The 16,769-nt window shown below is 45.4% G+C and overlaps 1 protein-coding gene across 48 annotated transcripts in view; it reads right to left on the reverse strand.

The window, feature by feature from the left end:
* Window positions 1-16,371, reverse strand: part of Map4k4 (mitogen-activated protein kinase kinase kinase kinase 4) — a 139,405-nt gene extending 123,034 nt beyond the window's left edge. For 4 of the 48 annotated variants that reach the window (XM_041655874.1, XM_041655834.1, XM_041655835.1 and 1 more), the window contains exons 1-2: window positions 15,945-16,358; window positions 15,655-15,720 (exon numbers count right to left, since the gene is read on the reverse strand). In XM_041655874.1, coding sequence (XP_041511808.1) covers window positions 15,655-15,720; window positions 15,945-16,001 — 123 coding nt within the window. In that variant the 5' untranslated portion in view covers window positions 16,002-16,358. Of the gene's footprint in view, window positions 1-15,654; window positions 15,721-15,944 lie in introns of all 48 variants that reach the window. The other 44 variants (XM_041655850.1, XM_041655856.1, XM_041655837.1 and 41 more) reach the window with 25 other exon arrangements.
* Between the last annotated feature and the right edge of the window lie 398 nt (window positions 16,372-16,769).

The following is a 16,769-nucleotide window of genomic DNA, read 5'->3' on the forward strand; positions in this document are numbered from 1 at the left end:
GAGAAATGGGTCCCTAGAAGATTAACTTACTTTCTCCTATGTAACTGAACTCCCAGATAAAAACACTCAGCACTAAAACACAGTAAAATTCACGGTAAATGGCATCCATTGCAAGATAAACATACTGGGAAGTATAACCCATAAGAGAACAATAAGTCTCTGAAAGTCAACTGAAAACTGCAAAATTGAAAGGTTAGAATTAGACGGCATTATTAAAAACAGTATAGCTATTTCTTTTGCTCAAAAAAAATAGAGACAATATAAAGCCTAGAAAAATACAAAAAAAATTCCAAAATCCTTGAAAAAAATGTCTGAAATTTAAAAATATATAGTAGATGAAACTACTAGCAAAGTAGACCCTGGAACTAAAAGATGCTTGAGTGGTGGCATAGAGGTTCAAAGAGCACAGCAGAGGACCAAGTGGCTCCCAACACTCACATTGACAGCTCACAAGTCCCTGGAACTCCAGCTCCAAGGGATCCAATGCCTCTGGCCTCTGTAGACACCAAACTCACATGCACATACCCACAAACATATACATACACATAAATTAGTAAAAACAAATTTGTTTTTAAAAGGTAAGTGAACATGAAACCTGAGCAGTAGTGACCACCCCAAACGAAGCCTTGAAAGAGTCTGAGCAAACAACAGGGTAAATGCATACACACAGACACACAAACACACAGACACACACACACACACATACACACATGAGCACAGGATAATCAAATCAAGCCAACAATAAAAATAAAATTTTAAAGGCAGCCAGGAAAGAATGACATTTATAAACAAAGGAACAAAATAAGAATTAACAGATTCAAATAGAGGCAAAAATGGAAATGAAGACAGTAACTCTAACATACTGAAAGGAAAAATATGAGCCTAGAATGCTATATGCACAAAAATATCTTCCAGAAATTAAAAATGAATGTGCTTTCAGATGTGCTAAGCTGAAAGAATTTATTGTCAGCCAACTTGCACTAAACAATAACAATAAATTACAGAAAATACTCAGACACAAGAAGATGATACCAAGAAATACATATCTAAATAAAAAATGACAAGTACTATCCATGGTAATCACTTGTATGCCACAATGCTATAAGGTCATGTGTGGTAGGTGGGTAAGAATGTCCCCATAGGCTCATATATCTGAATGCTTAGCCATGGAGGAGTAGTACTACCTAGAAGGATTAGGTGGTGTGGCTTTGTTGAAGGAAGTATGTCAGTTTGGGTAGGCCCAGTGTCAGAATGTCTCTTCGCAGAAACAGACACTGACCAAGACAGAAGCTGGTGCCAGGGAGATGGGTATTTCTGTGACAGGCCTGACCATGTTATTTGGCAAGACATGAACTATGGATTCGGTAGGAAAGCAGTTGAACGCTTTAAGCAAGGTTTAACAGGCCATCCTGGTAGAAGCATACAAGATAATGGTCCTGAGTGTGGTGGGCTGCGAGAGCCCAGCTCAAGAAGTTGCAGAGCGGAAGAATATTAGTAAGTCACCATTACTAAGGAGACCAGTTTTGTCTCCTTAAAAAATGTGGCTGCTTTTTAATCCTTGTCCCCCCCCCAAAAAAAAAATCTGCATGAGGCTAAAATGAAGAGTTTTGAATTAATGGTGTTAACACAGGAGATTTCAAGACAATCTAGTACTGACTCTATCATGTGATTATTAATGGCCAGTCATAAGCAGATCTATAATGAAAAGGAGCAAGTGAATAAAAAAATTACAAAACATAGTTTGAGGAGAAAATGAACACCAGGAAGTCTAAAGAAGCTAAGTCCTGTGATGGAGAAGATAAAAAGCTAAGAAAAGCCTTGGTGCTAAATGGTCCAAAGGGAGTGGTGACCTCAGGGCAAGATCCCACCCAGCTAAGCTTCCAACTTGCAGAAAGGAATTACAGAAAAGCTTAAGCAGTGAAGGAAACCATCAACAACAGACAGCTGAACAATTGTAATTGAACGAGGTGGGCAAGCCCTAGCCTAGCAAGCAGCAGAACTTGGCAGCTTTGGCCTCATGGTTCTGGCTTTAGAGTCAAGGATACAAGAAAGGGGTTACGGAATCTCCCTCCTCAATTAAGGAAAGCTGCTGAAGCCAGGCATGTGACAGGGGTGTCCGTGAATGGAGACCCAGAGGGGCCACCGCATGAAAGTGTGAAGGTGAAACCTAACTTCATTAGAGACCCCAAGATGTTGGAGATTCCGGAGCTGTGGGATACCCGCCAAGAAGAGCTGCAAGCCAGGTGTGGAGCCAGCCCAAGAGAGATAATAAGTATGTTGCAGACAACAAAGCTGAAAGGAGCTGGATCTGAAAAGTGCTTTGACATCAGACATGAAGATGCAGAGTTTGGGACTTACCCTGCTGGTTTTAGGTCTTGTTTTGGTTGAGCATTTCCTCACTATGCTCCCTTTCCTCCCTTTTGGACTGGTAATATATATCCTGTGTCGCTGTATGTTGGGAGTATGTGGTCTGCTTTCTGATTTTTTTGATTTTACAGGGGTTACAGGTAAGAGATTGCCATGAGTCTCAGAAGAGACTTTGAACTTTTAAACAGTGCTGAGACTGACAAAGAATGGGGACTTCTGAGGTTGGACTGAATGCATTTTTATATTCTGATATGCTTACAAGCCTAAGGAGACCAGGGAGTAGAATTTGGTGGTTGAGTAAGAACAGTCCCCACAGGCTCATAAATTTGAATGCTTAATCATCAGGGAGTGGCACTACTTAAAAGAATTGGGAGGTGTGGCCTTATTAGTAGATGTGGCCTTGCTAAAGGAAGTACATCACATGGGTGGGCTTTGAGGTTTCAAAAGTCAAAGCCAAACCCAGTATCTCACTCTTTGTGCTGCCTGCAAATCCAAATGCAGAACTCTCAGCTACCATGTCTGCCTGCATGCCACCATGTTCCCTGACATGAGGATAATGGACTAAACCTTTGAAACTGAAAGCAAGTCTCAATTAAATGCTTCCTTCTATAGGGGCTGCCTTGGTCATAGTGTCTCTTCACAGCAACAGAACGCTGGCTAACACAGTAACATGGCAAACTTGGTCAATACCATCAAGTTGACAGGACCTAGAATCACCTGGGAGACAAAGCCCTAGGCATGCCTGTGAGGGATTTGGCACTCTGCATCAACAGAGATGCAAAGATCCCCCAATGTGTCAGCTACATCAGTCCAAGGACAGGGATCCTAGATTGAAAAACAAGAGAAGCCAGCTGAACAAAGACAAATGGCTCTCTGTGTGGCTACAGTGTGACCAGACTCCCACTCTCTGCTGCCATGCCTTTCCACCATAATGGACTGTGCCCTCAAACCTCAAACTGAGATAAACCCTTCCTCCTTTATCTTTGCTTCTTAACAGGTAATACAGGCTAACTTACACATGAAACGTATGCCGTCTCAACTTAGACTGTAAGCTAAAAATTTACACTAAAACTTAGGCATGCCTTTAATCCCAGCACTTGGGAGGCAGAGGCAGGAGAATCTCTTTGAGTTGGAGGCCAGCCTGGTCTACAAATGGGAAACCCTATCTCATTAATAAGTAAGCAAGCAGAGCACTACAAGTTCTAAAGCAACCTATAAAATAACAAAATTACAGCTAGTAACCTGTAAAGAAAAAAATTGGAATTATGGGAGGAGGAAAGACTCCCAAAGACAAAAAGGGAAAAACAACTCCTTACATACAGAGTCGTGGGCAACGAAACAAACAAACAAGGAAATCCTATAGAAAACTTAGCATTAAACCACTTCTTTCATGTAACAGTAAGTAAGCAGCAGAAATTATTTTCAGCTAATTAAGTAACAAACTAGTGAAAAATGAATTGTCTAATTCAATCTTGGGGGTTGATGGCTGACAAAGCCCTATTAAATCAAAATAAAAGGAATTTCACACTTTGAAAGCTAACATTAATAGCTGCAGAGTTTTTTTCTATTAAGATCAGAAAAAGGTTAGAAATATTCTGTTGATTTTGTGGGCCTACGAGATGGCTCTCCAAGTATGGGCACTTCACCCAAGTCTGACAACCTGAGCTTGATCTCTGGGACCCAATGTAGGAGAGAACAAACTCTAGTAAGCTGTCCTCTGTCTTCCACACTGACATCATGGCATGTTCCCAACCATATACAAATAATTATAATTTTAAAAATTAAAAATGGAAAATCCAACAAAGCCATTTTACTTAGTAAGCTCTGAAAAATAAAATTTTTATCCATTATTAAAAAGCAAACAATTATGTGCTGAGGAACAGACTCAACACATGATGACGTCCTACCTAGCGACAGTTGTATTCATTTATACACACACTAAAATTACACACTGGAAAAACAAAATACCTCAAGGGCAACACTTCTCAGAATGTACTCCCAGCACTAAACTCACAACTAACTGTTCAAAAACAGCTTAAAAAAGAAATGGCAAGTTCATCTTTCAATCAGTTACTTCTATTACGGAAACTATAGAAACTTTTAAACCTGCATATGGGTTTATCCCGAAAACCTGTAACCAATGTAGCCATCTTACAGAGGGCCCCCCTTTCCAGCTCTAAGATCAGGAGGGCCAGCACCTGAGAAAGTGATTCCTTTCTGTGTGCAGGGCACACATGGCCTGCTTTGGGTCTCCACTCTCCAAGTATGAATCCAAATATTACTCAAAGGACATTCCAGGCCAATGAGACCTACCTCTGAAGAGAAGAGATGGACAGGCTGAAACATGGATACATAGACTCAAAGCAACCAACACCCAACAGTAGTAGCTGTTGGAGGCAACGGTTCCTAAGACACAGCTAGCTCAAAGCAAACTGAGGGAGAGAGTCAATCACCAGAATAAATATAGAATCCTCCCCATTCTCTTTCTCTGTATTCAAGCCTCCAATATGGTATTAACCAAGACGATAAGTCACAGGCTAAATGGCTTCTCTGGAACCTAGGGACTACTTCTCCTTGCTAGTCTATGCCTCCTGCAAAGACTCTCTACTGTGGACATCACCATCTACTTAACAAATGCAGTTCTGCTCCAGTCACAGGTTCTCTCACAGCCTCTGCAGGACTCCATCTGTAACATCACTTCCTTAAACTGTTCATTGTCTGCCTAACATTGGGCTTGTAAATACGCAGCGGCACACACGGACTTGCCTGTTCGCTGTTCCATTGGTGCCTGGCTCACATTATACACACATTAAGCATTTCAGTAATGAATAAGAGATCTCGCCGAGCTGAACTAGACTCATATACTTGTGGATAGTGAACCAAAAAAAAAAAAAAGAATATTAAGACTTTAAATCCAAAGTAAGAGCTGAGGATCCATAATTTCTTTTCCTGACAATCATAGGAGAGCAAAGCAAGAATGACAGGAAAGAGCACCCACAGCCACAGAGGCCTGAGGAGCTACACACCCCAAATTCACACTGGCATGCCCTGGGACTTGAGTCATGTAAAAGTGAGCATAGCCAACAACTGTGTGCATCCTCAACCACACCCAACACTCAGTATCTCACTGGGAATCCCTAAGAAGGTCTGTGTCCCCTGATGCACAGTCTCTACTCCCATAACCGAGATCTCAAAGTTACGGTCAGAAAAGCTACTCAGCAATTACACAAAGACATCAGAAAAAACTGAGGTAGGCAAAGAAGTTTGTCTGAGAGGCAATACTGTTCTTTCATTGTCTAAATAGGTAAGAAAGAATGTTCCCTGGTCAAGAGTTCCCAAGAGGTGCACAATCATTACTCTTAATAAGAGGAGGGCTAATGCCTCAAGTCTCTAATAAAAAAATAATCATTTTTTTAAAAATGTAAAGTTGTACAAGTTGGCACACACCTATTTTCCCAACACTCAGACAGACACTCAGGAGGCTAAGGCAGAAGGATCATGAGTTCAAAACCAGTCTGGATTTCTTAGCAACATCCTGTCTCACAGTACCACCCATAACCCATACCCCTCCCCCAGGAAACATTCTGAAGGAACTTCTGCAGCAAACTCAGATGAGTAACCTCATTCCTTCACACATAACAGGGAAAATCATTTATTTAACTTGAGATGCATTTTTCTGTCCAAATACAGATTTTTACGCATGTGCACGAATGCTACTGGCAACACACACGAGTCACTTCTCTCCTGCCACCTAGTGTGATCCCAGAGTGGAATTCAGGACCTCTCAGGCCTGCATCTCTATCCTCTGAACCTTGTGGCTTTTAAATCCTGGCAGATCAACAGCTCCTTTTTGGGATAAAGGAAGACAACGGTCTTCAGCATTACGGCACTGGCTACCTTTATGAAATAAAATCTATGAAACACACAGAAGGGAGAATGCCATTTCAGATGAGAGTGAACTCGGTGACAGCAAAGCTCGTCTGCACAGCAATGAGAAAGAAACTGTACTCACAGCTCAAGACTATGACTTAGCCTTACAGCAAGGGAGAAGGTAAAGATTTCAGGAAAGTGGAACTTTCAAATGCTACCTCCCCCCCCCACACACACCAACCCCCCCACCCCTGTAGCAAAGCTGTGTCATGAGAATCAGAGATAAGGCACATTCAGGGTAGTATAGCCAGAAAGGGTGTTTGGTTAAATTGACAGAAATGGAAAGCCCCAAGGACACAAACCCTTGCTCCTTTCTCTTCAGGTAACCCCATCAGGCTGCCTTCTGAACAAGAACGCAATGCCAGGCAAAAATATCTTCCAAATGCACCACTCAAGCGAGCCACACACAAAACACAACTGCAGTGTCTGTGAAGCGGTGGACATCTAGGCAGATGTATGGCAGACCCACATACTGGAATACTATGAACTAATAAAAAGAAACCACCAGAGACCACTATATAGGTAAATCTCAAAAACAGGAAGTGAAAGAAATCACATGCTACACACTGAGCTAATTTAAATAAAAAGGTAAATTTACACAAACAGAATCACCAGGACTGGCCTGGTGCTGAGTTAGAATGGGGAGTAAATGCCTATGAGGATGAGTATCTTACCTGGGCCATCACCTTATGAAAACTGCTGGGGGCAAAGGCTGCGCTGCTCTATAAATGGATCAAAAATCACCAAAATGCAAGCTTCAACAGGGCCAACTTTACAGCAAATAGGAAAAACCTTGAAAAATCAATTTCCAAACTCACTGTCTTGAAAAGCTGCTGCAAGCAGCACAGGGCACCCCAGAGCACCACGCTACACATGCCTCCTCCGTTCCCCCTTCCTCTCCTTCACCTCCAGGGCCTGCACATCCTAAGTCAGCACAGGAGCCTGCACTACGCTTTGTTTCCATGCTGCTTCTGTTACTGTCCGAGGAAAGGAAACACCTGAGCCAACCCCTAAGTTTACAACACAGCCATAACTCCTGGCTAATCGTGGTGGAGTTATCATGTGCACCATGAACTACTGGAAATCATAAGGTAAACAAAAGAATGAAAAAGAGACCAAGAGAGACTATGACAGAGATCATTTCTATCAATTTCTGAAAACCGAAAGGAGACACAGAGCATTTATGAACCCAAATGCCAGGCCAGACGGACACCGACACAAGTCAGGCAGTTTGCCCCCTGGGGTCCAGAAAACATCACCTGAAAGAAAGCAACTCATCCGAAGTACAAGGCGAACCTCCAGAGAACGTATCTAAGTTTGCAGCCCTTGCTTTGTCTCGCACAACTGGGTGACTCTCTGACATCACTCCATACCATGGCGAGTCAGAGGGTTAGCCCCTAGAAGAAGGGATGCTCCAGCACATGGCAGAGGCCAATGGAGGACAGAGGTGGAGATGTGCTTTAGACCTGCAGTGACTTACGGCTTCACATTCTGCATGCTTTCCTGAAGGCTGGTGGAGGACGTATCTCAGCATAATCAATAGTAAGTCAAAAAAAGGGCCATAAGAAACAGGGACACTCCATGACACAGCTGGACACCAGGTCTAGGGGCAGTCTTATCCGCCCAGCTCTGAGGGAGCTCCAGGGTGGAAAAGCTGAAATTAACAGGTTATCTGAAACAATTAATTCTATGTACTCAGCATTAGGGAAAATGGCTGAGAGGTTGAACTTTGCTAGGCATTAATTTAGCTTATCTTTCAAAGTGTATGAATGAGAAAGAAACGGCAAAGCATTGAAAACTAAGCAATAACAAAGAAAAGGAATGTAAGAGGAAGGGTACTGTTTATAAAGGAAACATTATATGCCAGTTGGCTCACAGATAATAATATTTACACAGTCTTGATAATATAAACTGCTATCATTTTAGCCCCAAATGATGACATACTCATTTATGGAAGGAGCAAGTGCAGGAGCCAAGTATTCAGCTGCTCTTGAACTGCAGCAGCTCAGAGCAGCAACTACTGTCACAGGCTGTCAATGCAGAACTAAGCTAGTAAACTGAGGAAAAATGGGTACCAACATACAATAGGGAGACATGGCAGTAAATATCAAACGCGGCAGGTAACAGGACAGAAACTGACGCCTCTGAAGGACAGGACAGCTCCAGATATTGAAACAAGCATCCTAGGATTCTTGATCCCTACTCTGCTTCTAACTGTAGTACACATTAAGGCCCTTATCATAAATAACAGATTTTTTTTTAAATTATAATGCCAAGGTGGGGTTCTTTCTTTAATTATTTAAGTGTAATAGAATAACTTGTCCACATGAAGCCATATCTGAGACACAATGCCAGAGACCAGAGGTATTTGGCAATAAGCACAAAGCTGGAAGCACAGGTTCCTTGGCTCGGCTGCTCAGTGGTGGGAAGTTAACTGCTAGACACTGACAACAGCCTGCTGATGTGCCAAGGCAGGTGAGCTAAGAGCCTGCTCCCTATGAGTTTTACAAGTCAGCTCCAAGCTTCTCAGAGCACAGTTCACTATCAGTGTGCAATAAGATCATTTCTGACACAGCACACGCACAGCAAACTGTTGTGGGAAACTACACACCAGCACTCTATATGCTGATCTTCCCTTCCCATTCTCCAGTCATCTGCTTGTACTGTGTTTTACTGAACAGTTCCTGAACCTCCTAAACTGTAGCCAGGTGTAAGACATTCCTACAGTCCCCTCTATTCTGGAGACTAAGTAAGGCAGGAGAACCTTGAGTTCAAGGCCAGGCTGAGCTACAAAGATAAACTAAGGAGATCCTGCCTCATTTCAAAGCAACCTTAGGCCAGTGTAGTGGCACTTGCCTTTAATGCCAGCACTGAAAGCAGAGGCAGGCAGATCTACAAGTTCAAAGCCAGCAGGGTCTAAACAGTGAGTTCCTAACCAGTCAAGAGCTATGAATTAAGGACTGTGTAGTGAGAATCTGTCTCAAAATAAGCTTGCACTGTGCTGGTTCCACGGTCTGAAAGCAGGTGCTGAGGTCCTGGGGGCCACACAGAGAGGCCTGCTGCACATACAGCTGGTTGCTGTCACTTTGTGTCCACTCCCGTCTTTCCGGCCTTCATCAAAGGAAGCAGTGTCCCTCCCCACAGTGCACTGACACACACAAGAAGCCCCATGCAGGAAACAGTACAATAAGTACCTGAAAAGAGAAAAAAACACTACTATACATTTTTCTTTTAACTCCTCAATTTAGTTCTAAACTCCCCAAACATAAAACATTCCTTGCCTTAAAACATAAAGTCCTAAAACGCTGTTCTTTAAAATATGTTCATGAAAACATGTATCCTAAATCATTACTATGCAAATTTCTTAGCCCAAACAAAGCCAGCAGTCTGTGGTAATGAAGCAGTTTCATACAAAAGATCATATTCTATTTGGCAAACAGTGGTGTAAAATTCTAAAATCCAGATACATTTCTGACAACTGGTAACAATGTAGCATTTCCTTGCCCTTCTCCAGTCTCCCTATCCATCTTGCCATATCCAAACAGTTTACCTTGATTCAATCCTTGTGCTATGAGCAGAGTCAACTAATGTCACCCCAGTCTTCCACAGTGAAGCACATGGGGATCCTTACCCTTATCAGCAGCAGCCCTAGTATTGTAACACTGATCATTCAGATGAGAAGCCAAACACAGTGTAAAATCTACTTAAATTCTAAGTAACTATTTGCAAATACCCAGTCTGCTACAATCTACTAGGTATCTGTCTACCCTGTGAGAGACACTGCTAACACCAATTCAAACCCTGAAACAGAAGACAGAGAAGCCATCTAATACCTTCTGAACACTTCACTCTACTGTCCATGAAACCCCCTCATCTAAGCTGGAGAATAAACCTGAGGGGTGACCACATGGCAGTGCTCACCTCTCACCAGAGCTGTGTCTCGGCACCCTGCCTTTCTGGGTACAAAAAGTGTGAATTTCTGCAACTACATGTCCTACTGCTACCTGCTATTGTTTTCAATGACTGGAATAAATGATGGGAAAAATGAAAGCACTGATAAAACAGGGGCATTGTGAACTTAACACAGCAGAGAGAAATGAGAACTGCCTGATGATCCAAGTGTGGGCCGTGCTTAGTTCAGTCACTCACACCAGTGGGCAAAGAAACTAACAAAATACCACCCAGAAATCCCTAAGCGAAAGCTTCCACCTTTCAGGCACTCAACCACAATGTTTCTACTCCCAAGAAAGGAAGCTGCTTTGGTAACTATTCTTCTGCTCAGCACCACTTTCCTGGGACACACTACTCCAAAAGGAGAACACCTTTTTATGTTTTTTTTTTTGTTGTTGTTGTTGTTGTTCTTTCAGGCTCAATCTGTGAACACATGCACTTCTATCAAAAGGCATGGATAATACTTTCAGTCTGTGTTAATACACAGAAATATAAACATCTCCAATTCTTGCTAAAAAAAAAAAAGGCAAAATACAAGTTTGCAGCTATTCATGAGTTCATATTTATTACAATGTTTTAGAAACTGTTAAAGCTGCACCTTAGCAGGGCCCGCTGGTCAAGCTTTGATGTTCCTGCTTTTGGGAAACAGCATGTAGAAGTCTGGGGTTGACAGTCTGAAGAGCTGCACAGCAATACTTGTTCAACAGGCTGGCTTCCTCCCACCTTACCCACAGCCAGGATCCTTCCAGCGTGAGGGAGTCCAAGTCTCAGAACAAGTCTGAACATGCCACTCAGCTACAGATCAGCTGACACAACACTCTCCTGACGGAACATCACGCTCAGAATTCTCACTGCCCACTGCATGGCTTCACGTCCGACCAGGAACAAGAGGTGCTCTGCTTGTTGGGTTCTTTATCCCTGAGCAGCAATCAGAATCAACTGGGGAATTGGGGCACTCCTACCCTGTCAGCCAAAGCTCCACCTAATCTAGTGACAAGAACTTGCATTTAAAAGGGAGAACCAAAGCATACATGCATCCCCCAAGTTAAATACTGAGAGAAAGACATTCCTGAGCATTTGCCTCCACCTTGCTCCCCTCTAGCACCTCCACCACTGCCCTGCTTCAGACCTTCGCCACCCCTCTCTGGACTCAGGTCCTAAGTCACCCATCCTACCTGCTCTTCCCAAAATATCATCTGATATAGGTCCCTAGGGATCCCCGAGCCCAATAAAACCTTTTAAAGGCTTCTCAGTGCTTCAGGAATACGGTTGTTCCTCAACTGCAGTCCAACAACAATGCCTTCCTGATACTACCATTCCCAATGGTCACTCTCGCTCCTTCATCCGCCACACACGCTTGTCCCTCTATCTTCCTTAAATAATAACTGAAGAGGCAGGATCATCAAAAACAAACTCTCAGTGTTAGTTACCCTTACATCAAGGTCTTTGGGCCTAAACGAGCTTCCTGTTTAGCCGCCCAGGTTTGCCTGACACCTCTCCTCCAAGGTCAGCAAAACAGGGCCAAATCTGCTCTGTCCTCCAAAACTATGGTACCTCTGAGTCCACCCAGATTTCAGCCTCTCTCTCTCTCTCTCTCTCTCTCTCTCTCCTTCTCTCCCTCCCCCCACACCTGCAATGCCTATTACTAAGTACTTCTCAAGACGGCAGTATGCTCATAAAATACAAAATAATGGTAGTTACCCAAGAAAAGCAAAAATCCCCAAATATTCAGAAGAAAAATAAAACCCAAAGTAACATGGAAATTAGCCTTTTGCTGGTCTTAATCTTCCATGCTATTATTGTCTCACTGACAAAAACACTTGTAATTTGCCATTTATTCAATGTGGATAACTAGTAAGCAGATAAAAAAACCACTACTACAGACATTGTTCTTACATGGTATTCTGAATAGAACCTTGTAACCAGAGCTGCACACACAGTAGGTTTCTAGGGACAGAACTGAAGGCCCACCTCTGAGTAGGCAAGCACCTGCTCACTGAACATAGGAAGCAGCCCAAAGATTATTTTTCTAAGCTTTAATCTATGAGTATCTTTCCACACAATCATCCAGATAACTAAGGCTAGAAATAAATTTCTCTGTATAAAGTGTAGTCTTTCAATTCATTTTTTAATGGTTTTTTTTTTTTTACCTTTGGGGTAAGTATGTTATATGCATATGTGTTTGGAGCCTGTGTTCACCACCCAGAGGACAGAGGAGATAGATCCTCCTCTGTCACACTCGGCCTCATTCCCTGGAGACAGAATCTCTCAGGGAATCTGAAGCTAGACTGGAGGGCAAACCCCAGTGGTCTTCCAGCTTCCAACCCCACATAAACAGGTAACCCAGCTTTCACATGGGTGCTGGGGATTCGAACTCGTCCTTGTGCTAGTACAGCAAGCATTCGTGCCTGCTGAGCTACCTCTCAAAGAAAAGACTACAGATATGGTTCAAACACACCAGGCCATATCCTCACAAAGTCATCTTCAAAAAAACTCACTTCATTCAGCACAGCCCCTCAAAACAAGCACCCTACCTCACTCTGTTCCTATAAAATAGAGGGGCAGGTAGGGTGGCTTAGGAAGTAAAACACTTACAGCACAAATCCAAGGCTAGGAGTTCAGATCCCCAGCACCCAGGGGGCACGGTGACCCATGGTAACCCCCCATGTAGGAGGTAGAAACAGGGAACCTAGAACAAGCAACTAACTAGACCAGCTAAACTGACAAGATCTGGGTGTAAGTGGAAAGCCTATGACAAGATGTAAGGTAGAAAACAATCAAAGACACCTAACATTAACCACAGGCCTCCACATGCCACCCACATACATATTCATACATGGGGTTACACACTCAATCACACACATACATACACATATATACACATACATACGTGTATATATGTAGAATATATATATACACGTGCATGTGTGTATATATGTGTGTATATATATATATAATAAAACACTGAAATAAATTAGAATTCTAGGTTGTCCAAGTGCTTAACCTAAAAATGCTTAAAATTTATAAGTTGTAATAAATTCAACTAATCCCAAAACTACCCCATGCCAAGCAACCAAGGGAAAAAAATAGCAACTAAACCACTGTGCACAACAGTATCGGATCTAGAAATTATGCATTTAAAAGGAAAAGGAAACATGCCATTTCTAAGAAATTCAAGCTCCTGTACCTGCTAAGTGGCAAGGACTAGGGCAGGTGGTGCACGCTAGAGAAAATCTGATGTGTGTCTAAGTGTGGAATAACACTGTGACAATGTTTAAAAAGAAGGAGGAAACACTCCAGTATTTATCAATAAAATGTTATCTTAAGTTCAAGAAAAAGGAAAAAGAAGACTACAGATGAAACAGAATCAATGGTGTGCTATCAAACTGTGCTATAAAAACTGTGCTCTCTTGAAAACTTCCTCAAAGAAGAGGGGAAATGTGTAACTGCCTGGGAAGAAAACCTTAAGCGCTACTTTGTTATCGTTGACCTGCAACTTCTATGTCAAGGTCTTAATTCCTTAGATTTGCATAGAGGATACTTCAGCTGCAGAGGGTGGAGTACAAGAACACTAGAGACTGTATCCCTAACACTCCCCAAAAGCACTGCTTAGCAGAGCCCTTGGGGTAGGAAGCGTGGGGCGAAAGAAGAGAGGAGGAGAACAATAAAGAACCTGCCCAAATTCACACCACCAAGTGCCCACCTCTTAAAACTAATTTCATCCGGGCAGGCCTTTTAAACCGCACCAGGGCCTTCTAGCTGACTCCGCTACCACAGCCTCCAGGCTCACCCAGGGAGACCCGAACAATCCAACTACTGTGTAACCAGGTCAAAAACAAGCTCTGGCTAACTCCTTTGGAAGAGTCTACTCACCACTCAGAGTTGGCCAGAGAAACTGGGTTAGAAAAAAACCAAGCAGTGCTTAAGCAAACACTGGGGCTGGGAAGCAAGCCTCTAAGCCAGTTACCAGCCACTCTGGGTTGCAACACAAGCTTTTCCAAAATTTTCCAAAGCCTTCCAAACTCAGCTGAGCCCAGCAGGCTGTTAACAGGGCTGCCTTTCAAATTCAAAAATCTGGCCCGGGCCCCAACAGTTAAACAACAAAACACGCTAATTCACTTGAGATCACCTAAAAATATGGACTCAAGTTCAGACCATGGCCTGTCAATACCAGCATCCAGGTCCCAGAGTGGGGAAGGGGGGCACTAAAGCTAGGAGAAGCAACGGGGACACATAAACCCTATTCATAAAACAGAAAAGGGACAATGGAATCCACACTTAATTTGGCCTCAGAAAATGTCTGCAGTCAGCTTCCACCACCACCCCCATTTTTAGTGAAACAATCACAATTCTTCATGGTGAGCCACAAAGCCCTCCTTCATAAGATAATTTTCTTGTAGCTCAACCTTGACCCAGTCCTAACAACGGGAAAACTCTCCCGGCGAAGACAGCTTCCAGAGAACGTTTAGTAACAAGAAAGAAATCGGGAAAGAGAATTTAAAGTTCTTTCTTTCTTTCTTCATTTTTTTTGGGGGGGGTGGGGGGGAGCCTGAGCCTTCTTCTAGAACGTGCACTCAACAGAATGAACGACACAGTTAGGCACATCGGGTGCCAGCTACTACCCAGCACAGACTAACAGTCTCCACAACTGTAAAGGAAGAGAAAGACCTGGGGTGGTGGGTGTGAAACCGGGCACCCTCTCTACTCCTCCTCCCTTGCTATCTCAATTACACAGCTGTTACACAGGTTATTCCTGGAATTCAGATTTTATAATCTTCACACTGTAATTCTTCCTGCTCCGGTGACCCAAACACACACTCCCCCCCCCATCCCACCCCACCCCACCCCCGGCCTCCCCAAAATACTGTCCGCCAAAAATGGGCAGGCTGGCCACAGCTTTGAAAAGCAGTTCCAGGTAACCCCAAACTCCCCACGTCAAGTCATCTGGCAAGCACTCTTCAGGAAGAAGCATGACGACAGTTTTGAAGAAGACCCAGCCAGTGGTTGAGGGGAATCACAGGCAAGGCCTGTCTACACTGAATTTTAATTCACCAACCAGTGCAAACGTTTCGTGGAGGCCAGATTTGGAGAAAAATGGGGGGGGGGGGTGAAGGGGGGAGACCCTCTGGTCATCTTCTAACTCAAAATTCCTTTTCTATTTTGCTGAAGCAAAGTGCATGCCTAACTGTGTGGCTTATTTCCTTTATCTCAAAGCCAGGAAATGAGGTCTTTTAAGGCCAGTCTGAACACAAGCGAAAAAAAAAAAAAAAAAGCTAGGCGAAACCCCTTTCCCAACTTTGGCCAGGCGGCATGGCCTCCAGTCAGCAAGCAGCGTCTCGTCACCCTTTCCCTCGTCCCCTAAGAAGTTTCTCCACGCCACGGGGAACAAAGGCGCCCCACACCGACCTTATAGACTTGTCCATAGGTGCCATTTCCAACCACTTCCACCAGCTCGAAAATCCCAGCCGGGTCCTGGAGAGAGAGGAGGGGGAGATGGTCGTTTTAAAAGGGGGCCCCCCAAATGAAGAGACAGAGCCGGGCGGAGGGATGCAGGGCGGTGACAAAGGCTCTGGCCCCGCCGGGTCCCCGCCGGCCAGGAGCGCCGCGACGAGTCCCGCCCGCCCGGCAGACAAAGGGGCCGCCGCGCCCGCGGGTGTCCGCGGCCACCGCGATGCCCAGGGCGCGGCCACACTCACCCGCAGGGACGAGAGATCGATGTCCACCAGACTCTTCGCGGGCGAATCGTTCGCCATCTTCCCCGGTCGCCGCCCCGAGAGCGACAAGCCGCGGCGGTCAGGAGCTCCGCGGCGCCGGGGCGCGGGCCGTACGGGCAAGGCCGCCGCCGGGGTCGGCGCGGCTACTCCTCGGAGCGCAGCGGGCGCGGGCCGCGGGGCTCACACCATGGCGCGGCGGCCGTCAGCCCCCCACCCCACCCCCTGGGCGTCGCCCGCCGCCTCAGACCCCGGCGCCCGCCCGCTCGCTCGCTCGCCCGCCCGTGCGCGCGCGCCCGCCCGTCCGTCCGCCTCGGAGGAGCGGCCCGGAGCTGGGGCCGCGGCAGCGCCGGAGAGTGCGGCGAGCGAGCGCGAGGCCGCGAGACAAAGATGCCGCGGGAGGCGGGGGCGGGGGCGGGGACGCGGGGCAGCGACCGGCGCTTCTGAGGAGGAGCGAGCAGCTACCCCCGCCTCCTCCTCCTCTGGCCGGGAAAGCGGGCGGAACCCGGCTCTCGCCCTCGCCCGCGCCGCGTGAATATTCAGCAGGGGTGGGGTTCGAACAATGGCGGGGCGGCGGGGACCTCCGCGGGACGGCGGCCCGGCCCTGGGTGGGGCTGGGGAGCCCTCGGGGCCTTCCCGGAGGAGGTGCGGGGCTCCAGGGAACGCCCCTGCCTCTGCTAACAATGAATGGAGAACAGTGAGGAGCCCCGCGGCCGCAAGGCCACGGACCCACGCCGCGCCGGGGAAAGGGTGTGCCCGACCGGGCAAAGGGAGCTACCTCCGTCCCCACCCACCTCTCCCGGTTTGCCC

Source organism: Microtus oregoni, unplaced genomic scaffold, assembly GCF_018167655.1.
Source record: "Microtus oregoni isolate MIOR12 unplaced genomic scaffold, Mior012 000007F_ref0000211, whole genome shotgun sequence".
NCBI classification, from domain to species: Eukaryota; Metazoa; Chordata; class Mammalia; order Rodentia; family Cricetidae; genus Microtus; species Microtus oregoni.